This window comes from Coregonus clupeaformis, unplaced genomic scaffold (assembly GCF_020615455.1).
Source record: "Coregonus clupeaformis isolate EN_2021a unplaced genomic scaffold, ASM2061545v1 scaf0565, whole genome shotgun sequence".
NCBI classification, from domain to species: Eukaryota; Metazoa; Chordata; class Actinopteri; order Salmoniformes; family Salmonidae; genus Coregonus; species Coregonus clupeaformis.
The window spans coordinates 47,501-59,818 of NW_025534020.1; the positions used below are offsets into that span (position 1 = coordinate 47,501).

The window sequence follows — 12,318 nt, forward strand, 5'->3', positions numbered from 1 at the left end:
TAACGCTCTCTCTCCCCCTGTCTCTCTCTCTAGTTGATAATCGGAGGCCTGTCTAACTCTCTCTCCCCCTGTCTCTCTCTCTAGTTGATAATCGGAGGCCTGTCTAACTCTCTCTCCCCCTGTCTCTCTCTCTAGTTGATAATCGGAGGCCTGTCTAACTCTCTCCCCCTGTCTCTCTCTCTAGTTGATAATCGGAGGCCTGTCTAACTCTCTCCCCCTGTCTCTCTCTCTAGTTGATAATCGGAGGCCTGTCTAACGCTCTCCCCCTGTCTCTCTCTCTAGTTGATAATCGGAGGCCTGTCTAACTCTCTCTCTCCCCCTGTCTCTCTCTCTAGTTGATAATCGGAGGCCTGTCTAACTCTCTCTCTCCCCCTGTCTCTCTCTCTAGTTGATAATCGGAGGTCTGGGGAAGATAGACCTCCCAGATTGGAAGTCCAACACCCGTCTGAAGCACTGTGCTGTAGACAGTAATGTGGTCCGCTGGTTCTGGGAGGCTGTAGAGAGCTTCACTGAGGAGAGGAGAGGACGGTTACTGCAGTTTGTTACCGGTTCCACCAGAGTTCCACTACAGGGATTCAAGGCCCTACAGGGTGGGTCACACACACACACACACGCACACACACACACACACACACACACACACCACACACCACACGCACACACGCACACACACACACACACCCCGCATTATGCACTATTAACAAAGAACAGTGATAACTAGAATGTGAGTGTGTTCTAGAACAGTGATAACTAGAATGTGTGTGTGTTCTAGAACAGTGATAACTAGAATGTGTGTGTGTTCTAGAACAGTGATAACTAGAATGTGTGTGTGTTCTAGAACAGTGATAACTAGAATGTGTGTTCTAGAACAGTGATAACTAGAATGTGAGTGTGTTCTAGAACAGTGATAACTAGAATGTGTGTGTGTTCTAGAACAGTGATAACTAGAATGTGTGTGTGTTCTAGAACAGTGATAACTAGAATGTGTGTGTGTTCTAGAACAGTGATAACTAGAATGTGTGTGTGTAAGGTTCTACAGGGTCAGCAGGTCCAAGGCTGTTCACCATCCATCTGATAGAGGCCAACACAGACAACCTACCCAAGGCACACACATGGTAAGAACCAGGCCTTTAACACCGGGGTGTCAAACACATGGTAAGAACCAGGCCTTTAACACCGGGGTGTCAAACACATGGTAAGAACCAGGCCTTTAACACCGGGGTGTCAACACATGGTAAGAACCAGGCCTTTAACACCGGGGTGTCAAACACATGGTAAGAACCAGGCCTTTAACACCGGGGTGTCAAACACATGGTAAGAACCATGCCTTTAACACCGGGGTGTCAAACATACTGCCCACGGCTTCGCCTCTTCCTCTTGGCTGAAACTATCTTCCCGGAGAAAGCATCCCATCCATCAAAGAGTATGACATGCCATACAGCATCAGATACATGGTCTCCACCTGCTGCTGAGAGTATGACATGCCATACAGCATCAGATCCATGGTCTACACCTGCTGCTGAGAGTATGACATGCCATACAGCGTCCGATACATGGTCTCCACCTGCTGAGACAGAGGGCCGCTGTTTTCCTCGCTCGCATGCTTTATCTGAACTTGATGCATCTTTCTGTCTGCTTTTTGTTGTTACATTTTGACAGCGAGGAAATATCATCAGTTTGAAGTGCGGCCCTCCAGACCTCGATGAAAAAAACGGATGTGGCCCGCGGGGCAAAATGAGTTTGACGCCCCTGCTTTAACATGTAGCTCTGACATATGGATATACAGTGTCTTCAGAAAGGATTCAGACCCCCTTGACTTATTCCACATGTTGTTGTGTTACAGCCTGAATTCAAAATGGATTCAATAGATTTTTTCTCTCACCCTTCTACACACAATAGCCCATTCAAATGTATTGAAAATGAAATACAGAAATATCTCATTTTACATAAGTATTCGTAGCCGGCCGCGACCGGGAGACCCATGGGGCGGCGCACAATTGGCCCAGCGTCGTCCAGGGTAGGGGAGGGAATGGCCGGCAGGGGATGTAGCTCAGTTGGTAGAGCATGGCGTTTCCAACGCCAGGGTTGTGGGTTCGTTTCCCACGGGGGGCCAGTATGAAAAAATAAATAAAAATAATGTATACACTCACTAACTGTAAGTCACTCTGGATAAGAGTGTCTGCTAAATGACTAAAATGTCAATGTAAAATGTAAATACATGTTAGAATCACCTTTGGCAGCGATTACAGCTGTGAGTCTTTCTGGGTCTCTAAGAACTTTGCACATTATTCTTTTTAAAATTCTTCAAGCTCTGTCAAGTTGGTTGTTGATCATTGCTAGACTGGCATTTTCAGGTCTTGCCAGAGATTTTCAAGCCGATTTAAGTCAAAACTGTAACCAGGCCACTCAGGAACATTCACTGTCTTCTTGGTAAGAAACTCCAGTGTATATTTGGCCTTGTGTTTTAGGTTATTGTCCTGCTGAAAGGTGAATTTGGCTCCCAGCGTCTGTTGGGAAGCAGACTGAACCAGGTTTTCCTCTAGGAATTTGCCTGAGCTTAGCTCCATTCCATTTCTTCTTATCCTGAAAAACTTCCTAGTCCTTGCCGATGACAAGCATACCCATAACATGATGCAGCCACCACCATGCTTGAAAATATGGAGAGTGGTACTCAGTGATGTGATGTGTTGGATTTGCCCCAAACATAACACTTTGTATTCAGGACATAAAGTTAATTTCTTTGCTACATTTTTTGCAGTTTTACTTTAGTGCCTTATTGCAAACAAGATGCATGTTTTGGAATATTTTTATTCTGTACAGGCTTCCTTCTTTTCACTCTGTCATTTAGGTTAGTATTGTGGAGTAACTACAATGTTGTTGATCCATCCTCAGGTTTCTCTTATCACAGCCATTAAACTCTCTACCTGTTTTAAAGTCACCATTGGCCTCATGGTGAAATCCCTGAGCGGTTTCCTTCCTCTCCGGCAACTGAGTTAAGAAGGACGCCTGTATCTTTGTAGTGACTGGGTGTATTGATACACCATCCAAAGTGTAATTAATAACTTCACCGTGCTCAAAGGGATATTCAATGTCTTCTTTTTTTTTTTACCCCATCTACCAATAGGTGCCCTTCTTTGCGAGGCACTGGAAAACCTCCCTGCTCTTTATGGTTGAATCTGTGTTTGAAATTCACTGAGTGACCGAGGGACCTTACAGATAATTGTATGTGTGGGGTACAGAGATGAGGTAGTCATTCAAAAATCATGTTAAACACTACTATTGCACACAGAGTGAGTCCATGCAATTTATTATGTGACTTGTTAAGCACATTTTTACTCCTGAACCTATTTAGTCTTGCCATAACAAAGGGGTTTAATACTTATTGACTCAAGACATTTCAGCTTTTCATTTTTTATTGATTTGTACACATTTCTAAAAACATAATTCCACTTTGACATTCTGGGGGTATTGTGTGTAGGCCAGTGACACAACATCTACATTTAATCCATTTTAAATTCAGACTGTAACAACAAAATGTGGAAAAGGTCAAGGGGTGTGAATACTTTCTGAAGGCACTGTTGATCACTGTCTGAATATTAATCTCTCTCTCTCTCTCTCTCTCTCTCTCTCTCTCTCTCTCTCTCTCTCTCTCTCTCTCTCTCTCTCTCTCTCTCTCTCTCTCTCTCTGTCTCTCCTCTCTCTCTCTGTCTCTCCTCTCTCTCTCTCCTCTCTCTCTCTCTGTGTCTCTCTGTCTCTCCTCTCTCTCTCTCTGTCTCTCTCTCCTCTCTCTCTCTCTCTCTCCTCTCTCTCTCTCTCTCTGTGTCTCTCTCTCTCTGTGTCTCTCTCTCTCTGTGTCTCTCTCTCTCTGTGTCTCTCTCTCTCTCTGTGTCTCTCTCTCTTCTCTCTCTCTCTCTTCTCTCTCTCTCTCTTCTCTCTCTCTCTCCCTGTGTCTCTCTCTGTCTCTCTCCCCCTCTCTCCTCTCTCTCTCCTCTCTCCCCCCTCTCTCTCTCCTCTCTCTCTCTCCTCTCTCTCTCCTTCTTCTCCTTTAGTTTTAACAGAATAGATATCCCTCCCTACGAGTCGTACGAGAAACTTTATGAGAAACTGCTGACGGCCGTGGAGGAAACTTGTGGCTTCGCTGTGGAGTGATATACACACACACACGTCACCCTGCAATAACCCCGCCCCTACAGAACTACTATTGACCAATCACAGGACAATACCACCTAGCCCCTCCCATCCCGACCAGACTGATCTCCAGGGGAACTGTCGTCATGGGTCACAGCCGGGTTTGTCACCATGGTTGCATGATCCGGGGATGTCATGAGTTCCAGTATTTGAGAGTTTTTTCAGATGTTTTGAAGAAACATTTTTAACCTTCAGTTTTATCGAGCTATGATGTCAGTCTACAGAACAACCAATGACTTTGATTCTGTCTCCAATCACACGCAGTCTCTGTACAGAATAAGCCAATCAGAGACGATCTGAGCTGAAATCCTCCAATCAGAAAGCAGATTGATTGATTAGTGTTCATGCTTCATGTTTAACCACTGTTGTGTGTGTATTGGTGCGTGCGTGCGTGTGTGTGCGTGCATGGGTGCGTGGGTGTGTTTGTGCGTGTGTTGGTGCGTGCGTGCGTGCGTGCGTGTGTGTGTGTGTGTGTGTGTGTGGGTGCCACCTGCTCCTCTGTATAATGGTATTGAGCCTGTCTGTCTCTGATTATTATGTTATTTATTTACTGTGATGATGATGACCTGCTGCTACACTCTACACACTAACCCCTTATTAACCCTACCCCTAGGTTAACCCTCTCCTCTCCTCTTCTCAGACCCCTAGGTTAACCCTCCCCTGTACCCTCTCCTCTCTCTCTCAGACCCCTTATTAACCCTACCCCTAGGTTAACCCTCTCCTCTCCTCTCCTCTTCTCAGACCCCTTATTAACCCTACCCCTAGGTTAACCCCTCTCCTCTCTTCTCAGACCCCTTTTAACCACCCCTAGGTTAACCCTCTCCCCTCCTCTCCTCTCCTCAGACCCCTTATTAACCCTACCCCTAGGTTAACCTTCTCCTCTCCTCTTCTCAGACCCCTTATTAACCCTACCCCTAGGTTAACCCTCTCCTCTCCTCTCCTCTCCTCAGACCCCTTATTAACCCTACCCCTAGGTTAACCCTCTCCTCTCCTCTTCTCAGACCCCTTATTAACCCTACCCCTAGGTTAACCCTCTCCTCTCCTCTCCTCTTCTCAGACCCCTTATTAACCCTACCCCTAGGTTAACCCTCTCCTCTCCTCTCCTCAGACCCCTTATTAACCCTACCCCTAGGTTAACCCTCTCCTCTCCTCTCCTCAGACCCCTTATTAACCCTACCCCTAGGTTAACCCTCTCCTCTCCTCTTCTCAGACCCCTTATTAACCCTACCCCTAGGTTAACCCTCTCCTCTCTCTCCTCTTCTCAGACCCCTTATTAACCCTAACCCTAGGTTAACCCTCTCTCTCTCCTCTTCTCAGACCCCTTATTAACCCTACCCCTAGGTTAACCCTTCTCTCCTCTCCTCTTCTCAGACCCCTTATTAACCCTACCCCTAGGTTAACCCTCTCCTCTCTCTCTCTCCTCAGACCCCCTTATTAACCCTACCCCTAGGTTAACCCTCTCCTCTCTCTCCTCTCCTCAGACCCCTTATTAACCCTACCCCTAGGTTAACCCTCTCCTCTCCTCTCCTCTTCTCAGACCCCTTATTAACCCTACCCCTAGGTTAACCCTCTCCCCTCCTCTCCTCTCCTCAGACCCCTATTAACCCTACCCCTAGGTTAACCCTCTCTCTCCTCTCCTCAGACCCCTTATTAACCCCTACCCCTAGGTTAACCCTCTCCTCTCCTCTCCTCTCCTCAGACCCCTTATTAACCCTACCCCTAGGTTAACCCTCTCTCCTCTCTCCTCTTCTCAGACCCCTTATTAACCCTACCCTAGGTTAACCTCTCCTCTCCTCTTCTCAGACCCCTTATTAACCCTACCCCTAGGTTAACCTCTCTCTCCTCTCCTCTCCTCAGACCCCTTATTAACCCTACCCCTAGGTTAACCCTCTCCTCTCCTCTCCTCTTCTCAGACCCCTTATTAACCCTACCCCTAGGTTAACCCTCTCCTCTCCTCTTCTCAGACCCCTTATTAACCCTACCCCTAGGTTAACCCTCTCCTCTCCTCTCAGACCCCTTATTAACCCTACCCCTAGGTTAACCCTCTCCTCTCCTCTCTCCTAGACCCCTTATTAACCCTACCCTAGGTTAACCCTCTCCTCTCCTCTCCTCAGACCCCTTATTAACCCTACCCCTAGGTTAACCCTCTCCTCTCCTCTCCTCAGACCCCTTATTAACCCTACCCCTAGGTTAACCCTCTCCTCTCCTCTCCTCTCCTCAGACCCCTTATTAACCCTACCCCTAGGTTAACCCTCTCCTCTCCTCTCCTCTTCTCAGACCCCTTATTAACCCTACCCCTAGGTTAACCCTCTCCTCTCCTCTCTCAGACCCCTTATTAACCCCTACCCCTAGGTTAACCCTCTCCTCTCCTCTTCTCAGACCCCTTATTAACCCTACCCCTAGGTTAACCTCTCCTCTCCTCTTCTCAGACCCCTTATTAACCCTACCCCTAGGTTAACCCTCTCCTCTCCTCTTCTCAGACCCCTTATTAACCCTACCCCTAGGTTAACCCTCTCCTCTCCTCTCCTCTTCTCAGACCCCTTATTAACCCTACCCCTAGGTTAACCCTCTCTCTCTCTCCTCTTCTCAGACCCCTTATTAACCCTACCCCTAGGTTAACCCTCTCCCTCTCTCCTCTTCTCAGACCCCTTATTAACCCTACCCCTAGGTTAACCCTCTCCTCTCCTCCCTCTTCTCAGACCCCTTATTAACTCTACCCCTAGGTTAACCCTCTCTCCTCTCCTCTCCTCTCAGACCCCTTATTAACCCTACCCCTAGGTTAACCCTCTCCTCTCCTCTCTCTCAGACCCCTTATTAACCCTACCCCTAGGTTAACCCCTCTCCTCTCCTCTCCTCAGACCCCTTATTAACCCTACCCCTAGGTTAACCCTCTCCTCTCCTCTCCTCTCCTCAGACCCCTTATTAACCCTACCCCTAGGTTAACCCTCTCCTCTCCTCTCCTCAGACCCCTTATTAACCCTACCCCTAGGTTAACTCCTCTCCTCTCCTCTTCTCAGACCCCTTATTAACCCTACCCTAGGTTAACCTCCCTCTCCTCTCCTCTTCTCAGACCCCTTATTAACCCTACCCCTAGGTTAACCCTCTCCCTCTCTCTTCTCTCTCAGACCCCTTATTAACCCCTACCCCTAGGTTAACCCTCTCCTCTCCTCTCCTCAGACCCCTTATTAACCCTACCCCTAGGTTAACCCTCTCCTCTCCTCTTCTCAGACCCCTTATTAACCCTACCCCTAGGTTAACCCTCTCCTCTCCTCTTCTCAGACTCCTTATTAACCCTAACCCTAGGTTAACCCTCTCCTCTCCTCTCCTCTTCTCAGACCCCTTATTAACCCTACCCCTAGGTTAACCCTCTCCTCTCCTCTCCTCAGACCCTTATTAACCCTACCCTAGGTTAACCCTCTCCTCTCCTCTCCTCAGACCCCTTAACTACCCTAGGTTAACCCTCTCTCTCTCTCTCAGACCCCTTATTAACCCTACCTCTCCTCTCCTCTTCTCAGACCCCTTATTAACCCTACCCCTAGGTTAACCCCTCTCCTCTCCTCTCCTCAGACCCCTTATTAACCCTACCCTAGGTTAACCCTCTCCTCTCCTCTTCTCAGACCCCTTATTAACCTACACCCTAGGTTAACCCTCTCCTCTCCTCTTCTCAGACCCCTTATTAACCCTACCCCTAGGTTAACCCTCTCCTCTCCTCTCTCTTCTCAGACCCCTTATTAACCCTACCCTAGGTTAACCCCTCTCCTCTCCTCTTCTCAGACCCCTTATTAACCCTACCCTAGGTTAACCCTCTCCTCTCCTCTCTCAGACCCCTTATTAACCCTACCCCTAGGTTAACCCTCTCCTCTCCTCTCCTCAGACCCCTTATTAACCCTACCCTAGGTTAACCCTCTCCTCTCCTCTTCTCAGACCCCTTATTAACCCTACCCCTAGGTTAACCCTCTCCTCTCCTCTCCTCTCAGACCCCTTATTAACCCCTACCCTAGGTTAACCCTCTCTCCTCTCCTCTTCTCAGACCCCTTATTAACCCTACCCTAGGTTAACCCTCTCCCTCTCCTCTCCTCAGACCCCTTATTAACCCTACCCTAGGTTAACCCTCTCCTCTCCTCTTCTCAGACCCTTAACCTTATTAACCCTACCCTAGGTTAACCCTCTCCTCTCCTCTCTCCTCAGACCCCTTATTAACCCTACCCCTAGGTTAACCCTCTCCTCTCCTCTCCTCTTCTCAGACCCCTTATTAACCCTACCCTAGGTTAACCCTCTCTCTCTCCTCTTCTCAGACCCCTTATTAACCCTAACCCTAGGTTAACCCTCTCCTCTCCTCAGACCCCTTATTAACCCTACCCCTAGGTTAACCCTCTCCTCTCCTCTTCTCAGACCCCTTATTAACCCTACCCCTAGGTTAACCCTCTCCTCTCCTCTCCTCAGACCCCTTATTAACCCTAACCCTAGGTTAACCCTCTCCTCTCCTCTCCTCAGACCCCTTATTAACCCCTACCCTAGGTTAACCCTCTCCTCTCCTCTCCTCCTCAGACCCCTTATTAACCCTAACCCTAGGTTAACCCTCTCCTCTCCTCTTCTCAGACCCCTTATTAACCCTACCCTAGGTTAACCCTCTCTCTCTCTTCTCTCAGACCCCTTATTAACCCTACCCCTAGGTTAACTCTCCTCTCCTCTCCTCTTCTCAGACCCCTTATTAACCCTAACCCTAGGTTAACCCTCTCCTCTCTCTCCTCAGACCCCTTATTAACCCTACCCCTAGGTTAACCCTCTCCTCTCCTCTCCTCAGACCCCTTATTAACCCTACCCCTAGGTTAACCCTCTCCTCTCCTCTTCTCAGACCCCTTATTAACCCTACCCCTAGGTTAACCCTCTCCTCTCCTCTCCTCAGACCCCTTATTAACCCTACCCCTAGGTTAACCCTCTCCTCTCTCCTCTCCTCAGACCCCTTATTAACCCTACCCCTAGGTTAACCCTCTCCTCTCCTCTCCTCAGACCCCTTATTAACCCTACCCCTAGGTTAACCCTCTCCCCTCCTCTCCTCTTCTCAGACCCCTTATTAACCCTACCCCTAGGTTAACCCTCTCCTCTCCTCTTCTCAGACCCCTTATTAACCCTACCCTAGGTTAACCCTCTCCTCTCCTCTCCTCTTCTCAGACCCCTTATTAACCCTACCCCTAGGTTAACCCTCTCCTCTCCTCTCCTCAGACCCCTTATTAACCCTACCCCTAGGTTAACCCTCTCCTCTCCTCTCCTCAGACCCCTTATTAACCCTAACCCTAGGTTAACCCTCTCCTCTCTCTCCTCTTCTCAGACCCCTTATTAACCCTACCCCTAGGTTAACCCTCTCTCTCCCTCTCCTCAGACCCCTTATTAACCCTATCCCCTAGGTTAACCCTCTCCTCTCCTCTTCTCAGACCCCTTATTAACCCTACCCCTAGGTTAACCCTCTCTCCTCTCCTCTCTCTCAGACCCCTTATTAACCCTACCCCTAGGTTAACCCTCTCTCCTCTCCTCTTCTCAGACCCCTTATTAACCCTACCCCTAGGTTAACCCTCTCCTCTCCTCTCCTCTTCTCAGACCCCTTATTAACCCTACCCCTAGGTTAACCCTCTCCTCTCCTCTCCTCTTCTCAGACCCCTTATTAACCCTACCCCTAGGTTAACCCTCTCCTCTCCTCTTCTCAGACCCCTTATTAACCCTACCCCTAGGTTAACCCTCTCCTCTCCTCTTCTCAGACCCCTTATTAACCCTACCCTAGGTTAACCCTCTCCTCTCTTCTCAGACCCCTTATTAACCCTACCCCTAGGTTAACCCTCTCCTCTCCTCTTCTCAGACCCCTTATTAACCCTACCCTAGGTTAACCCTCTCTCCTCTCCTCTTCTCAGACCCCTTATTAACCCTACCCCTAGGTTAACCCTCTCCTCTCTCTCCTCAGACCCCTTATTAACCCTACCCCTAGGTTAACCTCTCCTCTCCTCTTCTCAGACCCCTTATTAACCCTACCCCTAGGTTAACCCTCTCCTCTCCTCTTCTCAGACCCCTTATTAACCCTACCCCTAGGTTAACCCTCTCCTCTCCTCTTCTCAGACCCCTTATTAACCCTACCCCTAGGTTAACCTCTCCTCTCCTCTCCTCAGACCCCTTATTAACCCTACCCCTAGGTTAACCTCTCTCTCCTCTCCTCAGACCCCTTATTAACCCTACCCCTAGGTTAACCCTCTCCTCTCCTCTCCTCAGACCCCTTATTAACCCTAACCCTAGGTTAACCCTCTCCTCTCCTCTCCTCTCCTCAGACCCCTTATTAACCCTACCCCTAGGTTAACCCTCTCCTCTCCTCTCCTCAGACCCCTTATTAACCCTACCCCTAGGTTAACCCTCTCCTCTCCTCTCTCCTCAGACCCCTTATTAACCCTACCCCTAGGTTAACCCTCTCCTCTCCTCTCCTCAGACCCCTTATTAACCCTATCCCTAGGTTAACCTCTCCCTCTTCTCAGACCCCTTATTAACCCTACCCCTAGGTTAACCCTCTCCTCTCCTCTCTCTCAGACCCCCTTATTAACCCTACCCTAGGTTAACCCTCTCCTCTCTCTCCTCTTCTCAGACCCCTTATTAACCCTACCCTAGGTTAACCTTCTCTCCTCTTCTCAGACCCCTTATTAACCTTAACCCTAGGTTAACCCTCTCCTCTCCTCTTCTCAGACCCCTTATTAACCCTACCCCTAGGTTAACCCTCTCCTCTCCTCTCCTCAGACCCCTTATTAACCCCTACCCCTAGGTTAACCCTCTCCTCTCCTCTCCTCAGACCCCTTATTAACCCTACCCCTAGGTTAACCCTCTCCTCTCCTCTCCTCTTCTCAGACCCCTTATTAACCCTACCCCTAGGTTAACCCTCTCCTCTCCTCTTCTCAGACCCCTTATTAACCCTAACCCTAGGTTAACCCTCTCCTCTCCTCTTCTCAGACCCCTTATTAACCCTACCCCTAGGTTAACCCTCTCCTCTCCTCTTCTCAGACCCCTTATTAACCCTACCCCTAGGTTAACCCTCTCCTCTCCTCTCCTCTCCTCAGACCCCTTATTAACCCTACCCCTAGGTTAACCCTCTCCTCTCCTCTCCTCAGACCCCTTATTAACCCTACCCCTAGGTTAACCCTCTCTCTCCTCTTCTCAGACCCCTTATTAACCCTACCCCTAGGTTAACCCTCTCCTCTCTCTCTCTCCTCAGACCCCTTATTAACCCTACCCCTAGGTTAACCCTCTCCTCTCCTCTTCTCAGACCCCTTATTAACCCTACCCTAGGTTAACCCTCTCCTCTCCTCTTCTCAGACCCCTTATTAACCCTAACCCTAGGTTAACCCTCTCCTCTCCTCTTCTCAGACCCCTTATTAACCCTACCCCTAGGTTAACCCTCTCCTCTCCTCTCCTCTCCTCAGACCCCTTATTAACCCTACCCCTAGGTTAACCCTCTCCTCTCCTCTTCTCAGACCCCCTTATTAACCCTAACCCTAGGTTAACCCTCTCCTCTCCTCTCCTCTTCTCAGACCCCCTTATTAACCCTACCCTAGGTTAACCCTCTCCTCTCCTCTCCTCAGACCCCTTATTAACCCTACCCCTAGGTTAACCCTCTCCTCTCCTCTCCTCTTCTCAGACCCCTTATTAACCCTACCCCTAGGTTAACCCTCTCCTCTCCTCTTCTCAGACCCCTTATTAACCCTACCCCTAGGTTAACCCTCTCCTCTCCTCCTCTTCTCAGACCCCTTATTAACCCTACCCCTAGGTTAACCCTCTCCTCTCCTCTCTCAGACCCCTTATTAACCCTAACCCTAGGTTAACCCTCTCCTCTCTCCTCTTCTCAGACCCCTTATTAACCCTACCCCTAGGTTAACCCTCTCTCTCTCCTCTTCTCAGACCCCTTATTAACCCTACCCCTAGGTTAACCCTCTCTCTCCTCTCCTCAGACCCCTTATTAACCCTACCCTAGGTTAACCCTCTCCTCTCCTCTCCTCAGACCCCTTATTAACCCTAACCCTAGGTTAACCCTCTCTCTCTTCTCAGACCCCTTATTAACCCTACCCTAGGTTAACCCTCTCTCTCCTCTCCTCTCCTCAGACCCCT

The 12,318-nt window shown here is 49.1% G+C and overlaps 1 protein-coding gene across 3 annotated transcripts in view; it reads left to right on the top strand.

Annotated features, from left to right (window-relative positions):
• smurf1 (SMAD specific E3 ubiquitin protein ligase 1) overlaps positions 1 to 12,318 on the top strand; it is a gene marked incomplete at its 5' end in the record, with an annotated part of 61,831 nt that overhangs the window by 43,600 nt on the left and 5,913 nt on the right. Inside the window, 3 exon segments of one of the 3 annotated variants that reach the window (XM_045215950.1) lie at positions 389 to 590; positions 1,031 to 1,115; positions 4,050 to 4,163. In XM_045215950.1, coding sequence (XP_045071885.1) covers positions 389 to 590; positions 1,031 to 1,115; positions 4,050 to 4,149 — 387 coding nt within the window. 3 annotated transcript variants of the gene reach the window in all.